The 14,001-nt window shown below is 39.3% G+C and overlaps 1 protein-coding gene across 3 annotated transcripts in view; it reads left to right on the top strand.

Moving 5' to 3' along the window:
• Positions 1–14,001, top strand: part of SPIDR (scaffold protein involved in DNA repair) — a 209,168-nt gene that overhangs the window by 172,719 nt on the left and 22,448 nt on the right. For 2 of the 3 annotated variants that reach the window (XM_080381472.1, XM_080381473.1), the window contains exon 11: positions 7,825–7,983. The exons of the other annotated variant lie outside the window; for it this stretch is intronic. In XM_080381472.1, the coding sequence (XP_080237598.1) occupies positions 7,825–7,983 (159 nt within the window). The remainder of the gene's footprint in view (positions 1–7,824; positions 7,984–14,001) is intronic. 3 annotated transcript variants of the gene reach the window in all.

The following is a 14,001-nucleotide window of genomic DNA, read 5'->3' as shown; positions in this document are numbered from 1 at the left end:
ATCATATTATTCAGCTATTGCTTTCAGATCACCTGACAGGACTTCTATTGATTTGAAGACAGGACTTCTGATTTTTATGTATAAGGAACTGAGGCATGGAGGAAACACAGCACGGCAAAGATGATGTGAAATGTTGCCAGAACCAGCAACTGAATGCTGATTTTCTTGGAAAGGAGGGTGCTGAGCACCTTGCAAGAGAAGATCTTTTGGCAGCACCTCACCAACTGTTGGAATTGAATTCTTGGATGCCAAAACAATAATTACAAAGTCTTATGATTAAAAAAAATAAACAAAGAACCCCTCCTCAGATTCATAGATAAGTACTTTAAATGACTGGGTGGTAATTACACGTTATATTTGGAACATGATTTTTCTACTGGAGATCATCCATAAGAAAGACTTGCAGTTTTCAGCTGAGCCTGTAAGTTTCTTAAGTGTACATTCTTACCCTCGATTCGTAAATCATGACATACAGGGAAATAATATTTTCTCGGAACTGTATACTGAAATAACCAAGAGATTGTAATAGGATTCCATACTGAAGGAATGGTACACTGAGGAACCTGAGGAGTGTGCATCTTGGTTTTTTTTAACAACTACAATTAACAGTGAGTCCAAAACAAGCTGGGATGATCTGATGTACTTGCTTTTTTGTAACCACCCAAAATTGTTTTTGTTTACGTAACAAGCTGTATGGAATGGATCTTAGCAGAAGGACCATAAATTACATGCAGTGTAGTAGTGTGAAGATGCCTGGGGGATCTTACTGGTCTGTTGCAGCTGAACCTTCACACAAACTTTTAGGCAGTACTTAGGAAGTTATTTTTCCTTGACTTTCTGTGTCTTCCAAACCAACTATCACTATGAACTTTTACTTACGTGGCAGAATTACTTTGGATTTAAAGTATTAATATATGAAAACTTAAATATGCTTTTATGAATCTGAGATAAGTGCAGCTATTGGGTGGGTGATACTGGAAGTATTTCTCAAGTGCAACTCTGTAACTGTTTGAAATTGTAGTTTAGAGACCATGCTGCGTTTGAGAGGATGTCAGAAATGTCTTTTTATGGTTTTAAATGTTTTGTTTACTTTTGTGTTAAATTCTGTGTACAGATAAAATACATCAGCAGTTTATTTTGAAAGTGCACTTAGAGACAGTGTCAGATGGGGAGTTTAAAAAGTTCATTTGGTGCTGCATGAAAACTTTGTAGAAGAAAGGATTTATGCTGAAAAAATTGTCATGTGTGAAGAAGCCATGGTTGTCATGGCACATATGAAAAGCTGTCTGGTTTTTGTGCTACACCCGTTCCCAAGAAGTTGTATGTAGTTCCCACCAGGCAGGCAGTGTTCTATGTTTTGAGTGGGAACATTTACAGTGCTGTGGAGCTCCATGCTCTACATGCATGTTCTGCATTAACAAGGTGGCCCTGCTGATAGAATTGGCTCATACAGGTCTCTTCCTACGCACAAAAGCCTTTTCCCACAAAAGTGCTGCTTCTTCAGGTCATAGACATAAAATAGTAAGTGGAAGGATTAACCTGAATGAAGAAATGGAAAAAGCAATCAGCGGACGGGGTTTCACAAAAGACCTCGTGGAAGTTGCATTTGATTTTCCAGTTTGTGTTGAAGTATGTGATGATTCAAGGAAATGAATGAAAATAAGCAACCATTATTTTATAACCTCTCTTTCTTTTTTTTAATGTATGTATAAAAATGTAAGGAAAACCAAGGAAAATCCAAAATAGTGGGCTTGATATAGTTACTGTAGTGAGTTATTTGCAAAGCGTGTTATACAAATACTCTGTTGCACACATGCTAAGAAGTGCCTGCAAAAGATTTCTTTCCTGAGACCAGGGAGGCCTCTGCTACATATTTTCTGTTTGTGATGCTGAGATAAGACTTGCTCATTTCCCTGATGATAGTCCTGTCACATGTGCAGTTTCCACCAACAGTTCTGCAAGGACAACCTGTCTCTCGCTGGAGGGAACTGGAGTCTCTGGTGCTAACTGTGTGGGGTGTGCTGTGCCAGCTCTGCCAGGTCCAGCACTCCAGAACTGCCTCCTCCTTTCCTTCCTTCTGGGTCCTTCCACAATTACCACATAAAAACATACACAATCACAAACTCCACTTTCCAGTAATTTTAAACCTCTGGTTTTCAAAGCAAAAGATTGATATTTCGGTCGTCTCAGTGCTTCAAACGAGAGCACCAGCCTGGGTGCTCTTAGAAACGTCTGTACTTGGAGTGAGTTATGACCAGAATTCTTTGAGTTTGGCATTCCCCTTATAAACTGGAAGCAGCGGTGCTTGTGTTTTCCTCTCTATCTGTGTTCCTCTGGAGCGTATGCATAGAAGGGGCTATGTTAATAGTTATAGTCTATAGTTAATAGTCATAATAGTTAATTTTTATCTGTATCGTTCAATCCATAGTTATGCCCTGTAGAGCTTCACTTACTAGTTAGCGACAGCAAATGGCATGGATTTTAAGCAGAAAGCTCTGAATCTTGTGTCTCCCTAAAGAAGGCTATAGCGGCTATGTGCTTTTCTAAAGGGAGCGCGAAGCAGTGCGTGATCTGGTGAATACAGTGCTTTTAATTGGAAAATCTTGCTACTGTTACGAGGGGTTGGGGGACATGGATGGTTGTTCCTGTGTATTTAGACCTGTGCTCTGAGCTTTGATTTTTCAGAGGTGATACGGGTATGGTGAATGCAAGGAGTGCATAAGGTGGGGATAAATTAAATCCCAGTAGGGTGGTGTCCTGCAGGTTAGGATTTGAATCTGAGCCATATTAGCAGGAGTTAATCAGCTCCACCTTGAGACTTGACCAGACAAGTTACTGAATTGGAGTTGTGTAGGTAGTGTTGTGCCTCTGGTGATTAAGGAAGAGGGGGGTTTTGTTTATGTGTGTTTATGTACGTGTGCTTTATGCCTCTGCTAGGACCACACCTCAAAGAGATAAGAAGTCCTTCTGACAAACAAAGGAGCAGCAGCTGTCTCTCGGATGGCTAAGATAAAGAATGAGCAAATATCAGAGCTAATACAATTCAATTTTCAGGCATTTCCCCATTCCCCCCTTTCCGTCCCTTCCAGAGAAAAAGTAACTAATGACGTCCCTGCTGAGCACTGTGAAGGTGGTGGCATCTGCCTGTCTTGCTCCTCATGCTGTGCTGTGTAGCTTAGCTATGTATGGAGAAGAGCTGCTGTGGGCCACATGGTTGTCCTCTTACCCCAGGGTAAAATCTGTTAGTTAAGATCTGTTCATGACAAGTTTCTGTTGTTTGTTTTCACAAGATTCAGTAAAGGCAATCCCTGCATCATCAGTCAGTTCTGGCCTCTGTGGGCTCTCGTCTCCTCTGCAGGCAGATCTTTTTCTTATTCTTTCCCACTAGCCGCTGAGGAGGCTGGAGGTGACTGAAGCTGAAGAATGTTTTTGTTGCTTTACCTCTCCAGAAAGCCAGCTGCCCAGTACAAGGCAGCAGTATGGAGAAGTATTATTTGTCTTGCATAAAAAAGTAATAGTAAAAGAAGGCTTTGCACTTTACCCATAAGGAGTGACTGACTAGGAGAAGGGCATGGCAGACTAATCCTGTAATCCTCTCCAGATTTCTACTAGGAGACATTTTGTCCTAAAGATCAGCAGAGTCATAGAAATAATGCAAAGTAATCAGTCTCATCTTCCCCCAGCCCCCATCGTTGCTCCTGGCTATTAGCAAATTAACAAAATTTTCCCAAGCTTTTGGATGAGACTTACTCTGTCATTACTTAAAAAAAAAAGGGAGGGAAGAAGAAAAAAAAACAGACTAATCTGTGCCTCACTTCTTATCATTCCCTATCTTCTCCCCCTTTGTTATTACCAATGAGTCATACTTCACCTTTCCCTTAGTCTGCATCTCCCACATTCCCTGCCACCCCTCACTCCTGGAGTGAAGTCTCTGCTTCTTTGCATGAGAAATTTCAGTTTCCAAAACCGTATTTTAAATTCAGGTCTCATTTTTGTCCCAGAAATAAAGATGGCCCTTATTTCCTCCTTACCTGAGCACTGCTGATAACAATGGAGATGTTGCCCTCCTTTTTAACAGTTCATTATTGACAAGGCATTGGTAAAGGTATATTTAAGCTGATTAACTGATTCAATACAAATGTCTCATTTTATGGAAGAAAAAGTATTTGTGACAGATGTGCACAAACCATAAATGCTGAATTCCTGGGGGCAGATACTCATTTTGGATTTGCAGTTTGTATCATAATTTAGATGTGGGTTTTCATCGTGGTAGTGAGCTTCAAAGTGGGGAAAAATCGTGGGACAAACTGTTGCTTTAATCACAGTTAGACTTGCTGCTAAAACTTAAATTGCAAGGACATTTGCTGCAATGTGAGAGCAACCTTGTAACATGGGAAAATAATACAAAAGCACTTTTCTGGGAATAAAGTGAAATCAAGGAAAAAACTAGCGCTGGTGAAGAAGTTAAGGCCATGAATCAACAGCCTCTGAAAGCAGCTGAACTACCATTAGTGATGCTAACAGTGTGTGCAAAATATGTAAGAACAGAACCATTTTCAAAGAACGTGAGAGTATTTCTCAAAATGCATTGTTCAGCTGATTTCATGATAGTCATTAAGTAGGAAAATCAGTTGTCACTCATCATTAAATACCTATAGCAATACCTACTGAATTAGTGCAAAGCAGATCAAATGATGCTGAGAATATTTCAAGCTTTTGTCATCATTCATTCATACTGTTTTAAAAGCGTGCTGAAGCAGGGAATGTGTTTGTGAAGTTCTCTTCATAGCTTCAGTTTGGGATAATCCTCATCTTTTAGTTTGAAATTGAGCATCTGAAGGTTATCTCTGAAAGTCTGTCTTTCATTTTAAATGCATACTGCAGAGAAATCTCGACTACCTTTTGGGAACTAGGAACAAGTGTAGTATAGTGGATGTCTGCTCACTTGTACAGTCCCAAGAGATCAGAAGTACTTGGAGTCTGATGCAATCGGTTCTGATACTCTGTGCGTCTTCATGATGCCAATAATCGTGAGCATGTTACTAGTGTGAATGGGAACATTAGTAGTATCAGCCTCAAGTTACACAGTTCTTCCTCTACTTTTGTATATCGAACTTGATGGCAGAATGGTCATCCTACGACCATGTGATCTGGGATGTTGTGCTTCATACACTAGGCAGCTGGAGTGGGAGCTTCAGCCTCCAAATCCCGCCTGGAAAATATATCCTTGTCTAGAAGTAGTACTCCATGCAAATAGGACTTTACTTTTACTGAGTTAAGTTTCAAAGAGTGGATTGATGATGATGATGATTTGGCTACAGTATTTTTTTGGTCAGATCTCAGTTTCCTATCTTTGCCATTTATGCTGCCACCACAAAGGGATGGAAATAGGTGGCTCAGGGATGTGGGGAGCTGAATGTCCAATGTCTGACAGCAGCTGCCTCTTTGCTTGGCTTAAAAGGACTGGGAAAATGCACTTTTAGTGACTGATGTCTTCTGCACCAACCAAGCTACTTTTATTTGGGCAATTAACATGTCCCAGAGGACTTACTATGAGCCTGGTGCCAGCTAGTCTGAGAGTTACTTGCATTCAGTTGTATCTCACTGAAGATATGAGAAATTCCAGTGATCAGTTAAGAGACTGCTGAGCTGATCAGATCTGAGACACTAACTTGGTTGGCCCTTGCTTGCTCCAAGATACAGAGGCCTAATTTTTCACAATTAACAGTCAATGAATGTTTTGTTAACATAGGCAAAACTGTTTGCTTTGTTTTTCCTGTTCCCCTCAATCTGATTTTCAGGAATGTGCAGAGCATATTAGCTCTGTTTTTCCAAACAAAACAATAGCATGAGAAGTTTCAGTCAAATCAGTTAAAACTTGTGAGAGTCCTTAACCAATTGCAAGGTCCTAACATGGAAAGTGGCAGGCAGCTGTGGCTTTTCTGCTGCTGGGCTGTCATGTTCATCAGTCTTTGTTGAGTTGGAGGTGATACTGTGGTATGAATCCAGAAGGCATCTCGTGGATTATTTTACACGCAGAATGAAGAGTAATAGAGTTGTTGAAGACCCAGGTTTGTATTGTTAGGACAGTCATCCGCTTCCTAGGCTGGGAACACCACTTACCCCAGAGATGAGGGTATGTACCCTTCCAAACTACAAATCACAACGTTTGGTTTCCTCCTGTTTGTCATTCCTGAGGGTAGAAGCAGCCTTTTGTGGCTCTAATGGACTGCTTAACCTTGACAGGCTGTGGAGGAATTGTGGAGCTTTATGGAGGAAAATGCCTAAGCTTTCTTTGCCTGGTGAAGACTCTGTTTGTGTGGGACCCTTGTAGCTAGAGATACGGGGAAAATGTGGGAGCCTCCATTTGTATTCAATACTACTACCCCCTGCTCCTCAAAAACATCACGAGAATCTGAAAAATGAGGACTCTCAGCTGGTGCTCGCACAGCTGCTGATGTCTGGAAGGCTTTGAGGTTATATCATATGTTGAATACAGCCCTCTTAAGGGTGTAAACCAAAGTTACACAGTTCCTAGTGAAGAAGGAAATTGTGATTAATGGTCTTCCATGTGCTTAAGTTTCCCTGTGAAGAAAATACATGGATTTCTTCCAGAGAAATATAGGAGCTCATTTCATTTAAAATGGGTTTTATAAAGATATAATGGCTACTGTTGAATGCTTTCAGGATGCATAATATATGATCTGCTCCAAGAGCAGTTTGGAATCAGCTTGCTGTGAGCAATGGTGCTGCTCTCGAGAAGGTAGTTTTGGCACATACCTTTGAAATAAACTGAATTCCACTGCCTAGTGCAACCCTGAGTTTTATTTAGAAATAAAGATTTGTGTACTACCCTCACAGGTACTTTTTGTCTCCCTTTGAAAAGTTTCCATGCTTAACTGTCTCTTTCTGGGGCAGTTAAACCAATGTTGTAGACAGCAGCCTCCTCCTTCGAGCACTGCATGACTCATGCTATCGTGGCTGCTCATCTCAGGTGCAGAATCTTGTGAAATGCATTTTTGACTGTGTCAAAATTTGACATGAATGTATGACATCCACTGATTTTGCCTTACCTGCTATGACAGTAGTGTCTTCTTGAAATGCCAGCAGATTGGTTAAGCAATACTTCCCAGCCCTACAGCCCTACTTCCATAGATTACTTTAATCAAATTGTTTGTTTAGCAGGTTCTTTTATTACCTTCTTAAAATAGTTCCTCTGGCCTTCTTCGTACCCAGTATTGAATATACTAATCAGCAGTTTCATATTGTTTTGTTCTGGGTTTTTTTAAAGAAAAATTTACATTTAAACCTTTTTATGCATCCTCAGGACTCAAAAGTTATAGAAAATGTAATGCTTGCTTTGCCAGTTTCAGTGTTCGTGATTATTACTTGTGAAATGTGTTGCTTTGTTTACTTCTAAATAGAATTTTTATAGTTATACACACACACACCTACCTTTGCACCATTGCCCTGTCTGCATTGCAGAATTCACCTCAAGCAAGGCACAAACTCAACCTTCTTTCTTTTTAAGTAGACAAACCACATAGGGCATAGCAGTTAATGTAGCTAATCCCCAGTGCAAGCTCTTTATGCTTTTTTTCACTCATGCTTCTCTATTTCGTGGCCCTGTTACCTCCTGAAAATGATACATGAGAAAACCTTTAATGATGGCTGGTTTTGTTTATTGATACATTATTTGGTAGTAATTCTACAGATATTGTAGAGAATAAACCCTGTACTGAAGCTTGTAATATAATCTTCAGAAATTTGCTAACTGCTTTCTTACGAACAGAAGCCAGTGAGTAACAGAGGAATGTTTTGCAGGTTATGCCTCCTTGTCCAGGACGCCTATGGAATGTTCAGTGAAGTGCAGTTGCAGTCCCTGAGTTCTGCAGATGACGTTGAGCAGTATTGCAGGAGATGGGAAGGAAAATTCTGCTGCTTAGCTGGAATGAAAATTTTGCAAAGAACTACGAGAGGAAGGTGAGATCAATTAATGGGAGAATGTATTGTATGCTCTGGCAGGCAGAGGTGATCTGCCTTTTTATTTATTTCTGTGACCAATAGTCTTTGGAAAAACTGAATCAGGCTTTGTTCAGTTAAGTGTCCTCATTGCCATTTTTGGGGCATGCAATAGTATTTGGGCCGACCGTACTCCAAAATGAGCATAAGCAAGCTATACAGAGTTAGCAGAGAAAGGAATAGAGAAGAATTACCATATGCAGCATTTCATAAATATGAGTGTTTTCTTCCTCCTCAGTAGAGTCAAAGACTTAAAAAACATTTGTTCGCCTCCCTTTAATTGCAGAACTGCTTACTACAGTATGTTTTTCTGCTGTGCTGCCCAGTATGGGTTGAAGTTTCAAGCATAGACTTTCCGTCAGTATATGATAACTTAATTAAGTCTGTATGGTTTTGGAAGTGCAGTTTAAGTTTCTTTAAAAAAAAATTTAAAATCTTGCAAATCATAAGAATGTCCACAAACAAATAAGAATGTCCACAGGTTTATAGAAGAAATCCCCCCAGATAAGTAACAAATTGACTTATGGTACCACTCAGATTTTGCTTATTTTGTGATTCCTTTTACATTCTTTGAATAAAATAAAATATCTTTAATCAAGAAAAAAAGTATTAACTAGATCAAGTATCTTATGTAGTATCTTTCTAAGGAAAGTGGTACAGTGTTCACATGGGGACCTATGTAAACATAACTAGATTGATTCAATTCTCAACATAATTTATTTGTACAAGCATCCAATCTAGATAAGCCTTTGCTGTTGGAATGGCTATGATATTTCTGCTGACGCTTTTTTTTTTTCTGTTGAAAAATGCTGTTTCATCAAAACCAGAATGTTTCATGGAAACATTATCTATTTTGGAGACAATTTTGTTGGGAAGATTTTTTCAGGTCCAGAGGGAGTGAATATTCTCTCTCACATTCTCATTTCATGAAAACTTTCAGAAAGTCTCATTTTTGTTTCATATTGGAACAAAAACAATTTTCAAAGCCTTGAAATGTTTAGCAAAATGGAATTATTGTTTTCCAGCCAACCCTATTCAGTGTGCTTTTCTTTTTATGTACTCGCAGTGTTAATTTTCAGATCCTTTGGATTTCAAGCCTACTTGCATTTTTATGGATCTTTAATAACAAACACGTCTTCTTATTTAATTATTTTATTGGCCTTTTTTTCAAGTTACATTTTTTCCAAACAAATTAAATAATGGCTTTGGAATTCTGGATACAAATGAAGTTTTACAACTGGCTGCTGGTGTTTCCAGTCCTCTGCCCAGCTAATAAGAGACAGACTTTTTCTAATGTAAATTCTGTTTCAAAGCAGCAGTAACTTACTTCTGGCTATTCTGAGGGCGATTAGAAGACACACTGCTGAAAATGCTGGTGGCTCAGCTGGAGCTGTGCTGGTGGTAACCCTGCTAGGAAACATTAAAAGAAAAAGGCTAGTGTAGCTTCAGGGACAGTGCAGTGGTTAAAACGTGATTTCATTGTACAAGATGGGTGGGTGGGGGAATTGTTCAGGGATTTATTTTTTTCTTAATTGTTTCAGCCTAAGTTCTGCTTTATAACTTGTTATTACTTTTAAGTGTTGGGACACGTTTTGTGTCATTCTAGGTGTGATGGAAACCACAGCAAAGCCGTAGTTGAAATGAATATAAGGGAGTACTTATTCACACAGAGCATAATTAGACTGTAGAACTCGTTGCCACTGGATAAATGGGTTTCCAGAGCCAGTGGTATGTCCAAGCATATGATGGGATATGCCTGTGAGTGCCCAACCTTGGCTTGCAACACATGTGAATAAGAACTATGTGGTCTGCCCTGCAAGAAAGACTGCTGTTTTTTGGGAGTTGTTTTTGTTTGGGTTTTTTTGAGAACGCCAATTCCTTTTTGGAAGGAGATGGCTTTTAAACTGTTTGTTTCCTGGAGTCTGACAGTGGCTTTTAAAATGGATAAAAGGGAATAAAATGTAGGAAATACGAGGGAAAAGTCATTACTTTTTTTTTTGTGCCTTTGAAGCACATGATGTGGAGAAAGCCAGGAATGGCTAATAAGATCCCATATGTGCATGTTGTCCCACAGTCACATGGACTGTAATCTCGCTTACACTGAGCGCTTCCTCAGTCCCACTGTGAGACAAAAGAGATTTTCCTTTAACAGATACAAGAGGTTCTCAAGTTTTTTGCATCAATGGACCACTGTTACTGTTCCAAAATTTTTCCAGGCCATCATCCATCCTCACCATCAAGTGTTTAGTTTAAAGTACTATTTCACAACATTCCAGTAAATCAATTTTCAAAATCACTATTTCATTTTGAATTTTAGGACTAAAAACCTAATATAGGATATTTTACATCCAGGCAAAACCCTGGCTGTAAACCTGACTTGATCTGTGGAATGAACCTGTACTGTAAGATGTGCTAAAGAAACTAAACTCATTTCTTCTTCTAATAAGAAAACACTGTGTTCCAAAAGAAAAGTAGGATAAGAACGTACACAACCATGGTCTGTCTTGACTAAGATTAACCCTGCAAAAAATTAGAATTACAGTAATCTTGCATTGAGAAGAACACTTAATGTTGAGCATCGGTTTTGAATACCCGTGAGCTTTATCAAGTACTAGGGTCTCGCACTAGGTCATTTGAAGGTCTTCCGTTGATTTGGGTGGTTTTCAGAGCAGGTCCCGTACCCTACGTAAAGTGTACTCCCCAAAACCATTCCTGCAAGAGCTCCTCCCCTTTGCAGTCCAGCAGAGGAAGCGGTGTTCCCCTTTGCAGCCCAGTTTCTGGCCATCCTGTAATACAGATGGGCATGTCTGAGCCATGGCAAAGTTGCCATGGCTTGTTCAGTGTCTTACTTCCAGCAGTTCTTCTAGTCTGTTCATGAGGCTGTTGGATAAGGTAGGAACGAGTGTTGTAGCAGCTGAATTAACAGCAGGTATGTGGTTCAGTATTTGTTTCTTGATACCTCTTCCCTTCACCCCCTCATTCATACTTGTCTCTGAGCCTTTTCTACAACCGTTCCCTGAACTGCCTGCTTAGTATCAGCAAAAAAGAAAGATGTGGTTTAAAAAGAGAAAACTGAAAAATGTTCATTGATCTGCCACTGGTGGTGTTGGCTCCTTTGAGGTTCTCTCTCTCATCCTCCCACTATCTCATGTGTCAGTCTTATAAATTCAGCCCCTTGAGAAAGAGGAAGTGAGATTTTGACCATGGACTGCTAGAGGCAGGAATGTTCGTTAAGGGTCTGTGTGCAGTACAATTAACATGTACACCCCCCCACCCACCCCCATTTTGATAGATCCCAGGCATGTTTCAGGTCTGTCCAGTATAACCAGTAACTAAATGGATGCAATTAGATGCAGGGACTGAGCACTCACTGAAATGTTTCAGGAGTAAATAACCTATAAATTGTCATAGTCTGCTGCTTCCTACCAGAAATTAATTTCAATGAGCTGGGATAAACTTTGTAGTTAGAGATTTGTCTTTCTCGACAAAAATAGTAGTTTTACTTTTTTAGCCCTCACTGGAGTTCTACACAGAATAATAATTTGGATTTTGTCTTTCCACCTGATTTGCCAAGCACTGAGTTGATTTACTGCTGAGTACGGGAGACCTACCTGCTGCTTCTCTTTATGCTTTCTTGTAAGGTAGAAGTATGAAGAGTTTCAATTCTGCAGAACAGAAAGATGACATGAATTTAGAAATGGAGGAGGGAGGAAGAAGTGTTTTTAACTTAATCTGTAATTAATGCAGGGTGTCAGTATATATTTTGTCCCTAAATTGAAAAAATGCTTAACAAGTTTCAAAAAAAGATTTAACTGTTGCATGGATAATGCTAAAATCCACACTTAAGCTGGATGGGGTGAACCACTTTGAGGATACATCAATTACTTACCAGCTTTGGCACGTGACCCAACCTTTAATTTGTGGCAGGTTGTCCTACCTGTTGCGTTTTCCTCTGAGGTAAGTAGACTGAATATTGAGTTCATCAACCAGTGTAATGTTTCTCTGAGAAATGTATGCATTTTCAAATGAAGTTGGCTTTTGTTGTTGGTCATTTTAAACTTTCAAATGGTAGACACTGAAATGTGAAATCTCCCCGTAGTGTTGGTGACTATTGTGCCTGAGGGTTTCCTTACTTTTTTTACTTTTTATTGAAGCCACATACTTTTCTGGTCTCTCTCTCTCTCCCTTTTCCTCCACTCTTCACCATACGCTTCTTCTTCTTTTCGCTTTACATTCAGAAGAGGTGACCACCTCTAACTGCTGTACAAGAAAGTGTCTCAACTGCTGGACGTTGACAGGAAATGTAGTAGTAAGAACTCTCCGCAAAGCAAGGAAGTCATAACTTCCTTCCTTTGGTTTTCCCTCCTCCATAAAGACTGCCATGTAAAAGAACCACCCACATCTCTGAGGTTTTGAGGTCCTGAAACACTTCAGTAATAGCTGTGGTTAAAAGTTGGGTTTCATTTAAAGCATAATTTCAGTAATCGTGTCAAAGTTTTGAATATTTGCATTACTTTTTAATTATTTTTGATGGCTGCTTAGATATCAGAAGTTAACTTTTTCCCCATAGTTTTCTCCTCTCTAGCAAGCATGGGCTGTTGCTTCTACCGTCAGCGCTTCTGTCATTAATCTGTTTAGTAACCAGCACTGGCGAATAACATAGGCATATCCATATAAATCAAAAGTACTTTTATATTATAATTTCAGTGCTTTAATGTAGTATGTGTAATTTCTAATGTACTATAGAAAATTGAGTTATTGAAGTACGTAAATAAATTATGCAACAAAATAATTTCTTATATCTAAGCAAAACTTAGGGGAAAAAAGGCCAGCAACCCTTCCTCCCTGTTTGTATTTTGGCTGAGATGCTGGTTTAGTAGGCTCAGATTTTTACTATGTGATTTTGTTGCTTTTACTAATCAAGTCTGAGAAAATACAGTGTTGCATAGCTTGTGCACTGCAAGATCTTACTAGGTCAATTAAAGGGAGAGCTAGCCTGCAGTATCAGCTTTATATTTTGATTGCTTGTCATCTGATAGTTGAAGCTTATGCAGTCTAGGTGATCATTACTAAATTTCTTTTTAGTGTGGATCAAGGCAACGTTTCACAGGCGGCTATGAATTGCTTTCTGTTTTGAGTTCTTAATAATTGACTCTGATACTGCCAAAAGAAAACAGTTTCATTTTAGACTAAAATTGGGAGAGTAGAAGAGGAGGAAACAGAAGTGCCAGGTCCTGAGTCCCTGGAGCAAAGCTGTGGAAGGCATCGGAGGAGAATCCTAGCATCTTGCTTCCTGTCCCCTATTGTAAAACTTAAGTAGTTTTTCTTCTTTTCCTAGTTATGGCCATAACTGCTTTCTTCTGCTTTCTTTGATGTTGCTGATATTTTCTCCATGGAGTAATTTTCAGCTGAACCTGTGGTATGATTATTAACATTGAAAAATCTCCCAAACTATAAGCTGTAACATTAAAAGTTGAGTCAGGCATGTCACACACAAACTTCTTGGACCAGAACTGTAGATGAAACTTCATGCTTGTGGGAGAAATAAATAAAATTTTCTTATCAAGTTATGAAACAAGTTGTCAAGTTAGAGTCAGTGAAATACAGTTTTGAAAAAATGAAAATTTGAAGATTTTTTATTTCTGTAGTATAGCTTGTAGTATGAAATGAAGGAAATTTCCACAGGATGAGAGTAGATGTGCTGATTTATCACTTTACTGGGTGTCTAAATGCAATTAAAACAGCGTTTCTTTTTATTTGTATGTTTTTATCAAAAAGCATAGAGCAAGCATGTACATCTATGGCTGTATGCCATTTGACTTTGCAGTGAAGGGCAAAACAGGCAAGGGAGGTTAGAAGCAGAAGGTGGCTTTTGTCTCCTGCTGAGCTGTGGAAACTAAGGAAGGTGGTTAAACGAGCACATGAAAGCAGCTACTTCTGGACAGGGCAGCACAGTAATCATCTATGGCAAGCACTGTG

This window comes from Falco punctatus, assembly GCF_963210335.1.
Source record: "Falco punctatus genome assembly, chromosome: 3".
NCBI classification, from domain to species: domain Eukaryota; kingdom Metazoa; phylum Chordata; class Aves; order Falconiformes; family Falconidae; genus Falco; species Falco punctatus.
The sequence above is the reverse complement of the archived record's forward strand: the minus strand, read 5'-3'. Positions and strand labels throughout refer to the sequence as shown.